We start from the raw sequence: 12,502 nt of genomic DNA on the forward strand, positions 1-12,502 counted from the left end.
AAATGGAGATAATAGGAAATAGGAGTACTTATAGATTTTTGTAAGGATTAAGTGAGATAATAGATGTAAAGAGCTGAGCACAGTTCTTAGTCGTATCGAGCAGGTTAGCAATAGCTGTTCTTTATTATTATTATTGTTACTGCTATCAGCAGCAGCAGCAACAGCATCATCATCATCGTCATCATCGTCTGCAGCAGGTTAATGCCGCTTGCAAAATGACTGTCATTTTCATTGTGTGTAACAGGAAACCTTCATCTTTAACAAAGAATAAACTCAGCTACATTTTTGTCAGTAGCTATTGTCTCCCATCTGTGGTTGATTCCTGTGCTCCAGGAAAATAACACAGAGACCAGAAGACTGAAGCTGGCATTCCAAATGGGAGGTACAGGTCTTCAGTTACCAGGGGTGATGGGGGAGTGTATTTCCCCTGCCTGTAAAACACACACACACATCAAAACAGAAAGTTTATTAAATTAAAAAAATGTATGAACTTCCTTCCCCCAGTCAGAACCCTCTCGGAATGATTCTTCATCCCGCTGTCAACTCGGTGAGTTATCCAGATACTGCAGTGGCTTTAAGTAGACCATGAAAAAGGACAGGGGGGATGTGGGGAGAAGGAAATGGAAATGAAGTAGTCAGCAAGATAGAGCTGGACGTACTTCAGAAGTCAGGGTGGGCAAATAAGGTCAGGCTGGTCTGGGAGGGGAAGGGAAGGGCATGTCCTGGAGACATTACCTAGGTTTTTAGGTTCTTTTCATCTTTTTGAACCATAGCTTGAATCTCTGAGGTTCAACTGATTTTATCCTAGCGTAGGAAGGGAAAGAAAGACTTGGCTAATGAAACAGAAATGTGCAGTTAAGGCAAATGCTAAAACTCTTTAAGTATCCTGGATTTGTAATTTTAAAAGATTAGTAAAATGATCTACCTAATTTTCAAGCTCTGTGACATAGCATTGTGCATGTACATATATGAATAGATGCTAAACCTATATGTACGCACACACTGTCATGTGCTATCCAGGATTTGCTGATTAAGGGGCACTCTGTAATCTCTATGTACACTCATGCATCTGTGAGAAATAGAAATTTGTTTTCTTTCCATTAAGACATTGTCTGGCTTTATAATTAGTGTTTATAGTAAATACATTCAAAGTTTATCCTTGGAATTCTCAAATCTCTTGCCATTGTAGGATAATGTGAGCTTTAGGCTAATTTATTACAGCTTCTTTTGGCATCAGAGTGAGTGAAGCTCTGCTCCAAGCCTTGGCCACTCAGATACACACCTGGGTGCAGGCCAGCTCACGGCTGCAGGCTTCACGGGGCTCCGGCGATGGGCACGCAGGCCTTCACTTCAAACACAGCGTTTGTTGAACTCGTAAATTTCCCTGTGACCTTCAATCCCAAGCTAGGGAGCATCTTATTGTAAAACTGTCCTTCCTCCTTCGATATTATATTGCCTGCTGATTTCTCTGTTAGTCAGGAAAAATAATTTTTAAAGTCTATTAGGAATAAGCACTGCATTGGTATATATAAGCCAGTAGGACTTGCTTCAACCCATATCTTCTTTCCCTGGTGCCCTTTCTTCACTTCCTTTCTCCCACCCCATCCTCTGTCTCACGCTCCTGCGACAGGAGTCCCAGGATGAACAGTGTCTCAGGGTGAGCATTTTGATTGTGACCTTGTCTTTTCTCTCTAGTGTTGGGCTCAGGTCAGGCCAAACTGATTTATGAACTGTCTCCTGAAGGATTCTGGGTGGGACAAAAATCCAAAGCATTAAGTAGGGTGGGAAGACTGAGTAGACTGCTAACATCTCACATGGGTAGAGAGAGAGAGACAAGAAAGAGAAAGGTGGAGGGAGGAATGTGTCTAAGTAGATCCTTTGGTCATCAGGGCTAGTAATTTCTGCTGCTTGTTGAGCACTGTATGTACCTTTCATTGTCCTACATGCTTTATATACGCTAACTTATATAATCTTCTAGTGACCCTGTAAAGAAGCTGTTATTATCCCCATTTTCCAAATAGGAAAACTGAGACAAGAAAGGTTAAGTAATTAAAGCTTGGAGATTTGTTAAGAGCTGGAGTTTGAGCATCAGTCTTCTGATTCCAAATTGTCTGCTCTTAACCTGTCTGCCCACTGTCTTCCTGATGGGAACTACCCAGTGCAGCCACTAAAAGCCTGCTGAAGGCCACCGTGACCTCTGACTCTTCCTCTTCAGTCAGGGGAAAATTGGCAAGGAGAATGTTAACCAGCCTTTTCATTCCAGCCCCCGTCAGAGGGATGAGCTATCAGGAGGACTGCAAGTGCATGATTCACCTGTGTAAATTGCAAAGTCCTCGGGGTGTCACAGCTTTTCAGAGTTCTGATAACTCATTAGTGGGTTAAGGTTTTATCGTTTCTGTGGCTTCTGGACAGGGAGCCAGGTAAAGAGCTTTGCTTTCTGGAAGAGCAACAATGACAAGCAGTGATGGATTAGTTAATTCCTAGGTGAGGCTGTGTGTATGGTGTGTGAGTATATACTGTGAGCACTTCCTATCACACCTGTGTGTGTGGTGAACTGACCAGGAGCAGGAATATAACAATACCCGGAAGAATTCTTGAACCGAAGACTTTGTGAAGCTAGCCAAAGAATTTCTTACAAATGAGAGAACTCGCCCTCTAAAATTGAATTCAGACGATTTGTGGTCCTTTTCTGCTGAATCTGTCCCACCTGACCTTCCCCAGTCTCTTCTCCTGCCAGCCTCTTTCCCATGACAGTGGCCATGTATGTGCATACTTGTCTCCATACTTTCTGTTTATGTGTTTTCTTGCTGAGGCAGTTTCGCCCTGAGCTAACATCTGCTGCCAATCTTCCTCTTTTTGTATTTGAGCTGCCCCCACAGCATGGCCACTGACAGACAAGTGGTGTAGGTCTGCGCTCGGGAACCGAACCCAGGCCGCCAAAGCCCAGCGCACTGAACTTAACCACTAGGCTGCTAGGGCTGGCCCTATGCATACTTTTAACCAAGGCTTCAAACACACACTACTTTTCACACCTCTGTGTTCTTACATGAACTTTCCCCTCTGCCTGGCACATCCTTCTCCTCCTCTGCCTAAGGAACCCGTCTCAAAGTCCTCCTCTCCTGATAGCCTCCTCTCTTCTTGTCCCCAGGCAGTGGTGGTGGCTCCCTGTTGAGCTCCCATAGGTAAGTATTCTGGCCCTATCATAGTACTCACATTTCTTTCTACAACTCCAGGACCTAGGGTAATACAGGGACACATACCAGGTGCTCAGTGAATGTTTGTTGACTGAATGTATGAATGGACAGATAACTCAATGATTAAGATGGTGAAGGCAAGAGGTTCCTATTTCATGTTTCCGTGTTTGGGGCCCAGTTCACCCCTGCATTTCAGTGTAATCACCAGTTCCTCAAAAACACACTGGAAGGAAGTCATATTAGTATTCTCCAGAAGGATGTTTAATAGCTATTGTATAGTTTGGTTTAAATTGCAGGCGTTGGAAAAATCTTAGGATGCTGTTAGATCTGAGGGTAACCTAGCAGATTTGTTAGGAAAGGTAAGCCTGTCAGTTATATGAAGAAAGTATAAGAGGGGCTAAGAGATTCATGGAAAAGAGATTACATGGATGCTGTTGAACTTAAAGGGAGAGAGGCTGAGAGTTGGATGATTCAGGCAGTGGCGGTGAGAGATGGAAAAGGGGCCTCCAGCTGGAGTTAGGTGTTCGGACCTAGGGACAGGTCACTCTTGCATCTGCCAATTTGGAGACCTGAGGTTTAGCAGCAAAAAGTCCAAAGGCAGGAATGGGGCTGGGCATTAGAACTAGAACCATTCATACGCTTAGGAGTTAGCAGTTCCTCATTCTGACAGAAAACCTCTATTTTAGGTGGGAGAAGAGCTTTCTAAGGGGTGACTTTTTGATTCAGGGAAGAATGGAAGGCCAGAGCCGCTGTATCTGGTGGGATGGTCCTGCTAATACTATTTCTTGTCCAGTAGAACGGACTGGGGCCGAACATCGGGAGGCCTGGTGTTAAGAGAGTGCAGAATAACTGGGATCGGCTCTGCGCTGGTCATGCCTGAAGTCTGCCTGCTCTCCATTTAAGATATTGGCTTGAGAAACCAGGTCTGCAATTTGTTAAGAGGAAAACTGGCGTGAAGTTTGGAAGTGCTGATGGTTCTATCTGGGGTGGGGTAGAAGACTGTGTCTTTTAAAATGGTCTAGATCAGTCCTTTTCAAACTTTATTGTGCATAAGAGTCATTTGGGGATCTTGTTAAAACGTCAGTTCTGATTCGGTCTGTCTGGGGTGGAACCTGAGATGCTGCTTTTCTAACCAGTTCCCAGGCGACTCTAGTGCAGCTGCGCAGGAACCCCACTGTAAGCAATGAGGGACGAAACTATCTTCTGAGTGAAGGAGCTTTCTAATTTCAACTCAGAAACTGGCCATGTGTCAGGCAGGACACTTAACCAATTAATGCTTCAATTTCCTAATTGATGTGATAGAAATAATGCAGTTGCTCCGCAGGCTTCCATCTCCTTTTTACGGATATTCTATGTGGTAGGACTTTGAGATACTCAGTACAAATGCACCAGAGAAATGGAGGTCACTTGTCTACAGCTTTATGTCTAGGAATACTAAGACTTCCATGTTATGGCTTAGGCATTGGCATCAGACGAATGGATCATGGTACTAATCCTTGCTCTGCTGTTAACCAGTTAGACAATCCCAGGGAAGTTATTTTACTTTTCTAAACCTTGCTTACTTCATCTATAAAATAAACATTTATAGCTTCATTGAACCAATGTTTATTGTCACCTAGTATGTACCAGGAATTTTGCTAGGCGCTGAATATATATTAGTAAATATGGTATTGCCCTTACCAAGCTTATGTTCCAATGGAGGAGACAGGCAATAAATGAGTAAAACCAATAAGCAAAATAATTACAGAGTACACATGCTATGAAAGATAGACAGGTGCTTTGATTAAAAACCAAAAATATTAGAGGTGTAAAATAACGATGATCTGGAGTGGCGAAAATTATTCTTAGAGAGGAAGAAGAGCCAGTCAGGAGAAGAGCAAAAACAAAACAAAACAAAACAAACATCATGAGCAGAGAGAATGGCACCAAAGTCCTTTGATAGGAAAGAGCTTGGTTGTGCTTGGGATTCTGTTTAGTGTGGACAAAATGCGTTGAAGAAGTTGAATGGGGCATAGGATGAAGTCAGAGAAAGTGGGGCCAGATCGTGCAGGACCTCGTGAGTGAGAAGTGAACAAGTCTGGATTTTATTTTTCACTCTACAGGAGGTAATTGAAATGTTCTAAGCAGAAAAAAATAACATGATCTAATTTATTTATTTGTTTTTATAAAATATCCCTCTGGTATTTGCCAACTGGGTAGGAAGGGATCCAGAGGAGAAATGGGGTGTCCAGTTAGGAGATGAGAGATGGGAATTTGGGCTGGTGCTTATGGCAGTGGAGATGTAAGAGCTATCGGGACAGATTCCAGAGATGTTTGGGAGGTAAAACTGAGAGGACTTGCTAACAGATTGAATAAGATCGGATGGTGGCTTGGGAAAAGGTAAGATTGAGACAAAGTCGATTCAAGGATGTCTCCTAAGTTGTAAGTGTAAGTGACAGGGTAGATGGTGGTATCATTTACTGAGCTGGGGATGACTGAGGAAGAGCCTGTGCGGAGATAAGCGAATCAAGAACTCTCATAACAATAGTCCTTATCACACAATATAAGTTTGACGATAAAATGATATAGATATATATTCTTCTTCACAATGCCTATATTTAAGTGCTCGATATTTTATTGTTATTATTCATGAGGGGCTACCCATTGGAGACACCAGATGCCCTTGATCAGTGAAGACATGGTAATTCTCTTGGACTCAACAATTATACTTTTATTTTCTCCAGTGGAAAATAAATATTACTTTTGAAAACCCTGCAGTGGTGATAGAAGGATGGGGTAGATTCATGGTATGCCTCAAGCAACATCAGTCAAACTTTCAGCCAAGTTTTGATTACAAGATCTTTATTTCTGGCAATAATATAAGAAACAGAAAGAGCACAGCTGGATTTTCAGCACTAGGTGGATACCACAAGTTCTGGAAATTGGAAAAAGCATCTTCTAACTTGGAAGTTGTGGTGATTTGTCTGGAGTAGTTAGAAGGAAAATAAATACAAGGCTTTCCCAACCCCCAACTCCTCGTGATACCGTTTACAGAGTATGTCGCCTGACTGTAGCTGTCCTGTTTGGTCTTTGCTAAGCATCGAGTCTATTGGCCAGGGTCGTTATGTGGGTGATTTTGCTCTCTGATTTCTACACCTATGGCTTATTTTTACTAGCATAGGCAAGTAGCATAGACTTTAGTAGTTTGTCAACCTGGCTACGTATTAAAACTTTCAGCGAGTTTAAAAATATCAAGTGCTAGGCTGATCCCAGGAGATTTAGGCAATCTAGGTATTTACATAGATCCTACATGATTCTAATGGGGCTGATCTACAAATGTCATTTGGAAACCATTGGTCTACTGGTCAAGGTGTTGTATTATGATTTCAAAACTCTGAATTCTATTCTTGCTTTTGCCAGTGACTTGCTTGCTGGGTGTCATTGGGCAAGTCACCTCATGGTTATTCATGTGCAGTTTCCTGACTGTAAAATGAGATATTTTAACCTCTCTTACTACACTGGGATGAAGAAAATAGAGGGAGCTGATAGTCAGTGGGTAGATTGTTTCATGTGAAAGGCACTTGGACTGGACTATCCAGGAAGTCTTGGAATCTTTTGTCCAGGTGAGGGCCTGCCTGCGTGCATGGGTCTAACATCCAGTGCCATCATTCTTTGAAATGCAAACCCACTCACTTCATGACTTCAAAGTGCCTCTTGATTCATACACTTTGTGTAAAGGAGTTGCACCATGGTGAGTAAACCAATGTTTTCATTAATGAATTTAAAAGGGTAAGAGGGTACTCCTCGACATCACCAAACTAGAAGAAATGCAGAGGCAGCTGTGGTAGCACTGGAGGTCAAAGTCCTGCCATTGCTGTAGACTCTAGTCTCCATCAAGGGCCCTACGTGGAAAGCAAATTTCTGGAAGCTGCGTGGGAGGAGTCCAGGACACTCCGAATTCCTGCCACAACCCAGTCCCTTTTGGAATAAAATGGCCAGGACCAGCCCATGGCACTTAAGTGCCAAGCTCTATACCAAGGGATCTCAGGATTCCTTCCAGTGAGCAGGAATAGACAGGCATGGACATGGAGCCAGTGAGACAGCCTTTGCTGTTGGGCCTTGAGGAACTGACCAATCAAATGCTTAGTGAGAAGTCTGAGGGTGGGACCTGAAGCATGTCATCTGATTGAGTGACATGCAGAAGCTATGAGAGGCATTTGGAGAGATGGTCTTAGGAGGCCATCTCCATATAAGGGAGCAGAAACTGTGAGAAGGAGAATCTGTGAGGGTGAGGGGACATACGAACTCCTATAGAAAGGAAACTGGATTTCCTAGGGAATTGGGACTCTCTCCCAACCTCTCCTCACTCCTGCCTCTAGTGCCTCCTCTGAGGTCCAGGGTACCAGTGAGCTCTGCGGCTTCCCCTGCTACATTCCAGCATTCTCCCTCCCTGTATGACTGTATTACTATAAATAATATGTATTACATTATAGTGTACAATAGACATAATTACTATTTATTATTATAAAAATAATGACATTATATATAGTACTATATACATCATATATTACTAGATATATATGTATTATATAACTATGTTATTGGGTGGTTTGCAGTGCAGGGCCTGCCATGTTGTCTGGGTACCACCCACAACACCCAACTCACTCTTCCTCATCCAAGTTTGATCTGTCTCCCCTCACCCCCGAGGTTATTAAACTGGCAAGGAAATATATGAAATCGGCATTCTTGAATGGCTCTTCACTCCGGGCAAGGAAAGGGAGGCCTGTTTCCATGGTTGAAGCGTTCCAACCAATTCAGAGAAAAATACCACATGAAGTCAAAATATCATCGTCCTGGCCAAGCAAGGGTTTTCCTTTATAACCATGCTGACATGCAAGGTTTTACAGCCTTGCCTCTCCCCTGGCGTCAGTGGTATTGCCTGCTCTCTCCAGCTGGGGGATGTCAGGTCAGCAGAGGTAGGAGAAGGATTTCGTCTGTGGGAGGTGGCAGAAAGAAGAGAGTCCCCGGGAGGATATAAACTCCGTCGTGTCAAAGAAGAGTAAAATATGCAGTCTAGAAGAGCAAGAAAAAGGAGCTGCATCATAGTAAAAAGAACTACAAACCCTCCATTGAAAATAACTTTGGAAAGACATTTTTAAATCGCATCTTTCTTTAGGGAAAGAAACCATATACTAAGGAGTACATAGTGGGTGATTTCATTTCTATAAAGTTCCAGAACCAGCAAAACTAATCTGTGCTGAAGAAAGTCAGAACCGTGTGGGTCGCAGGAGTGCGCGGTGGGTTCACTGGGAAGAAACACAGCGGGGGTTTCTGGAGGCCTGGAAATGTTCTGTATCTTAATCTGAGTGATGATTCCCCAGGTGTATTCACTGGTAAAAATTCCTTGAGCTGAGTACTAAGATTTGTGTAATTCTCTATATGTAGTTTATTACTCAATATGAAAATTTAAAATGTCTTTTTTTTTTGCCACACTTATAAATGTGGCATTAAGATAAAGGGCATCTGGAATGTTCAATAGGAGAGACACACTATTACTATTCAAATTGAACGGTAGCCATGAAGGAGCAGTTAAACCTGACACCATGGAAGGACCATGGGCTTCGGCAGCAGGCAGAGCCAGGTTCACCTCCTGTCGGCAGGTTTTACTGTGGGTCTTGGAGCAAGCTTTGAATCTCTCAGGCTCAATTTCCTTCTCTAAAATGTAGACAATAATGTTTACCTTTAACTGCTGTTTGGGGCATTCAATGAAATAGTGTATGTAGGTGTCCTGCCAAACACCTGAAACATAGCTGAAAAATAGTATTTATTATTAACAGATAGTAGGTATATGTCCACATAAACTAAGATGCTAAAGAATTCCAGTTATAAAATGAGATTTCTATGGTAATATATTCCTGGGAATAAAGGCATAAATTGAAATAACTATTTAATAATAAATGAAGCACTTCACTTATTTCTAAGTAGATATTGTTAAATACGTTAAAGTCTTAAAGTTTATTAAAATTATTTGAAATCAAATGCATTCTGTGCTGTAGGATCTTGGGCAAATTACTAAACATCTCTGAGTATGTTTCTTTGTCTATAAAATGGGACTAATAATGCTATTTCCTTAGGAGTATTCTGATGACTCAGTTTGTTAAAATATGTAATGTGCTCTACAGTGTGCCTAACACTGTGAATTTTGGTTAAATGATTCAATTTGGCAAATATTGAATTAATGCCTAATATAAGTCAGATATTATCTTAGTTTCTGGGAATTAAAAACAAGAATAAGACACAACCTGTGCCTTCAGGAAGCTTCCAACATAGTAGGAAAGACAGACACGTGCACATTTATAAAACAATGAGAGAAATGTTATACTAGTGTAAGATTAGAATACCAGGGAAGCACACAGGAGGCATTGTACAATAGCACAATGGTCGATTAAAAGTGTGTGGATGGTGGGCATATCTAAATTTTAAAAGAGCATCGTGAGACTGGAAAATAGCAATTTAAGGCCACCATGTGGTTGAGTCAATGGCCAAAGGATTATTTCTATTTTAGAATCACAAGCTTATCTGTAACCAGGAATGTTCTGAATCAGAAGTGGATGGATAAAGACAGCAAAATGGAAAGCACTTTCAAATTGGCAGTGAGTCAGAAGGGGAACGGAATGGAATCCACAGTAGCCAGACCTAATTCTGTTGACTACCATCTACCTCAAAGGCAGCTTCCCTGGTTGGAGGCCATGTCTGTGCATGAGAAGGAAGGGCGATTCTTCCAGGACAGTCATGCCTACTTTGAGAATCTGATGAAAGCTTTGAACACTTTCCAGGAAAAGCTGGACTTGTAAACAAACAAAATGGCCATGGTAATCCCCAGCAAGGCTCTTGCCCTTCTGAAGTTCAGGGTAAGAGCCTCTGTTTTAAAAGAAGATCCGTACAGCCGCGTCTTCTCCCCTCTCTGGAGAACCAAGAAACATTGGCAGCTTCATCAATTATATCACCATATTAACACTGATGATCCTCACATCACTTCTGGGTAGTCCCCTGAGTGTGAGATGACCTTTTCTATAGTCCATCCTTCCTGGCATCTCCCAGTGCACGTGGGGGTGAGACTGCTCCAAGATGAAAGGCTTAAAGAAAACCCAGCTGTAAACAATCTAGACCCTGCCCTGTTATCTGTCAAGCTCTCTTGAGAGTAACGCTTCAAATATTAGTATACAACAGCTACACTATCACTGCTAGTAAGTGTACATTACTACCCTTACTTTCATGACTTAGAAATTAGACTGGAAAGGTAGGACATTTGGCTAGCAAGAACCAACTGCCCCTGCTGTTTGCTAATCCTTACCGCATGTTACTGAGGACCCAGTCTTCTCCCATGACCTCCTTGAGGGAGTCTGATGGGCTATTTTGTTTTATGTCTTATCAGCAAGTTCCTGAAGATACAGTGCCTGGAGGGTGGAATCTGGGAGCAAGGCAGCTGCGTCCCAGTGGTGTGTGAGCCCCCTTCTCCTGTCTTTGAAGGCATGTATGAATGTACCAATGGCTTTGAGCTCGACAGCCAGTGTGTGCTCAAATGTAACCAGGAAAGTGAAAGGGTAAGGACAACTTGAACTTTGTTTTGGGTCAGGCTGTGCTCTAATCTTGATGACCAATCCAAGAATGTTGAGTAGAAGTGATCTGAATGTATCCCAACAGGCAGGGTCTTCCTAAGTTGGGCTTCTGACCAGGGTGTTGATATTATTTGATAGGGAATTCAGAAGACACCACATTTTTGTAATATTCTCTCCTGAGTTCAGAACTTCCTCTTGGATAAGAAGAAAAGCCTGTTGGGTTGGGTACCTGAGTAAATTCGAGAAAATGCTGGGATTCTGATTTGGCAATGTGATTTCCTCGTACCGTGTATGGCCACTGACCTAACTTGGCTAGGAATGGTGATATTATATTTTTCAATAGAGCAGAGTCCTGAACAGAAACACAAATTCCTCAGCAAAGGCACGGCTGAAAGCTCTGTTTGATGATCATTTTCCCTAGGATTTTGGCACAAGAGGTCTCAAATGAATAGTCTTATCATGGTTGTGTGACTAAAATCAATTTTATTTCAGAATCTTTTCAAGTACCACACATATATGAGACAGGAAATTAAGCAGACTTCCTAGGCAAAGATCAGTGACCTTGACTGCTCTCCTGGCCCATGTCTTTATCTCACTGTCCAGCATTCCAGAGAAAGGACGGCAGGACAGATGGGAAAAGGATATGCCATGAAATGAGACCCTCGAGAAATCAAACACATCTGTTTGCACTGATTGTGTAAGGACTCAAGGAGTGGCCAGATGAAGGGAGAGTTATCTATGATTCTAAAATCTTGCTTTCTTTGGTTTTGTGAGTTAGTGCTATTCTCTGCATTCTGCATATAGTATCCTTTGTGGTTATTAGGGATGTGAAGCCAAGAGTTGCACAAACCAGCACACATGTGGAGAAAGAGAATAATAGATCTTTGGTGAGCTCAAACACAACTATGATGTGTCCATGTAAGCAGAAAGGCAAAAAACACCTTCAGAAAAACTATGAATTGATTTCACTGGATCAAACTCAACTTGAAAAAATCTGACATTTTCCACAAGCAGCATTGTGTGATAGAATGGATGAATCAATACAAAACAGCACTATCTGGGGAAAAAAATTCCAAAAATATTTCAGAATACATGAGCTACAGTTGATAGCTCATCAAATCCTTATATCCAAAGGAAAACACATTGTTAATAAGTTTCATTAATGACAAAATTGTTCATCATTCCTTCGCATAGAAACAGCAGAGAATTGTCTTGACGTTTTTTTGGTCAGTAACAATGTGGCTTATTATTTCAATAGTGTCTTTTAGTCCAAGTTGGAGAAGTTGGAGAACACTACCATTTAATCAGACCACTTTTTTCTCCACTCTAAATGAAGTTAGCAAACAATAATGAAATGTTCTTTGTCTTTGATATTCCAGCTTCCCATCCTTTGCACTAAGGAGGGACTGTGGACTGAGGAGTTCAAGTTGTGTGAGAACCTGCAGCAAGGGGAGTGTCCACCGCCCCCCTCAGAGCTGAATTTGGTGGAGTACAAGTGTGAACAGGGATACGGGATTGGTAAGTTCAGAAGAGATGCTGAATTTTGCTCCCAAGTAATCTTTTTATTAGGCCTGCCTGGATCTTGAATCATAGCCACTTTTCTCCCTGAGGAGTGGATGGAAATGCAAGTTTTGACTCTGAGCTGCTACAGTAAAAATGAAATTTATGGCAAATTCATTCTTTTGAATCTTCCACTTGTGTATAATGTTG

At 42.0% G+C, this 12,502-nt stretch overlaps 1 protein-coding gene across 1 annotated transcript in view; it reads left to right on the plus strand.

Moving 5' to 3' along the window:
• Positions 1-12,502, plus strand: part of PAPPA2 (pappalysin 2) — a 257,488-nt gene that overhangs the window by 195,647 nt on the left and 49,339 nt on the right. Inside the window, exons 17-18 of the mRNA XM_046680507.1 lie at positions 10,609-10,777; positions 12,172-12,310. Coding sequence (XP_046536463.1) covers positions 10,609-10,777; positions 12,172-12,310 — 308 coding nt within the window. The remainder of the gene's footprint in view (positions 1-10,608; positions 10,778-12,171; positions 12,311-12,502) is intronic.

This window comes from Equus quagga, chromosome 13, assembly GCF_021613505.1.
Source record: "Equus quagga isolate Etosha38 chromosome 13, UCLA_HA_Equagga_1.0, whole genome shotgun sequence".
In the NCBI taxonomy this organism is placed as follows: Eukaryota; Metazoa; Chordata; class Mammalia; order Perissodactyla; family Equidae; genus Equus; species Equus quagga.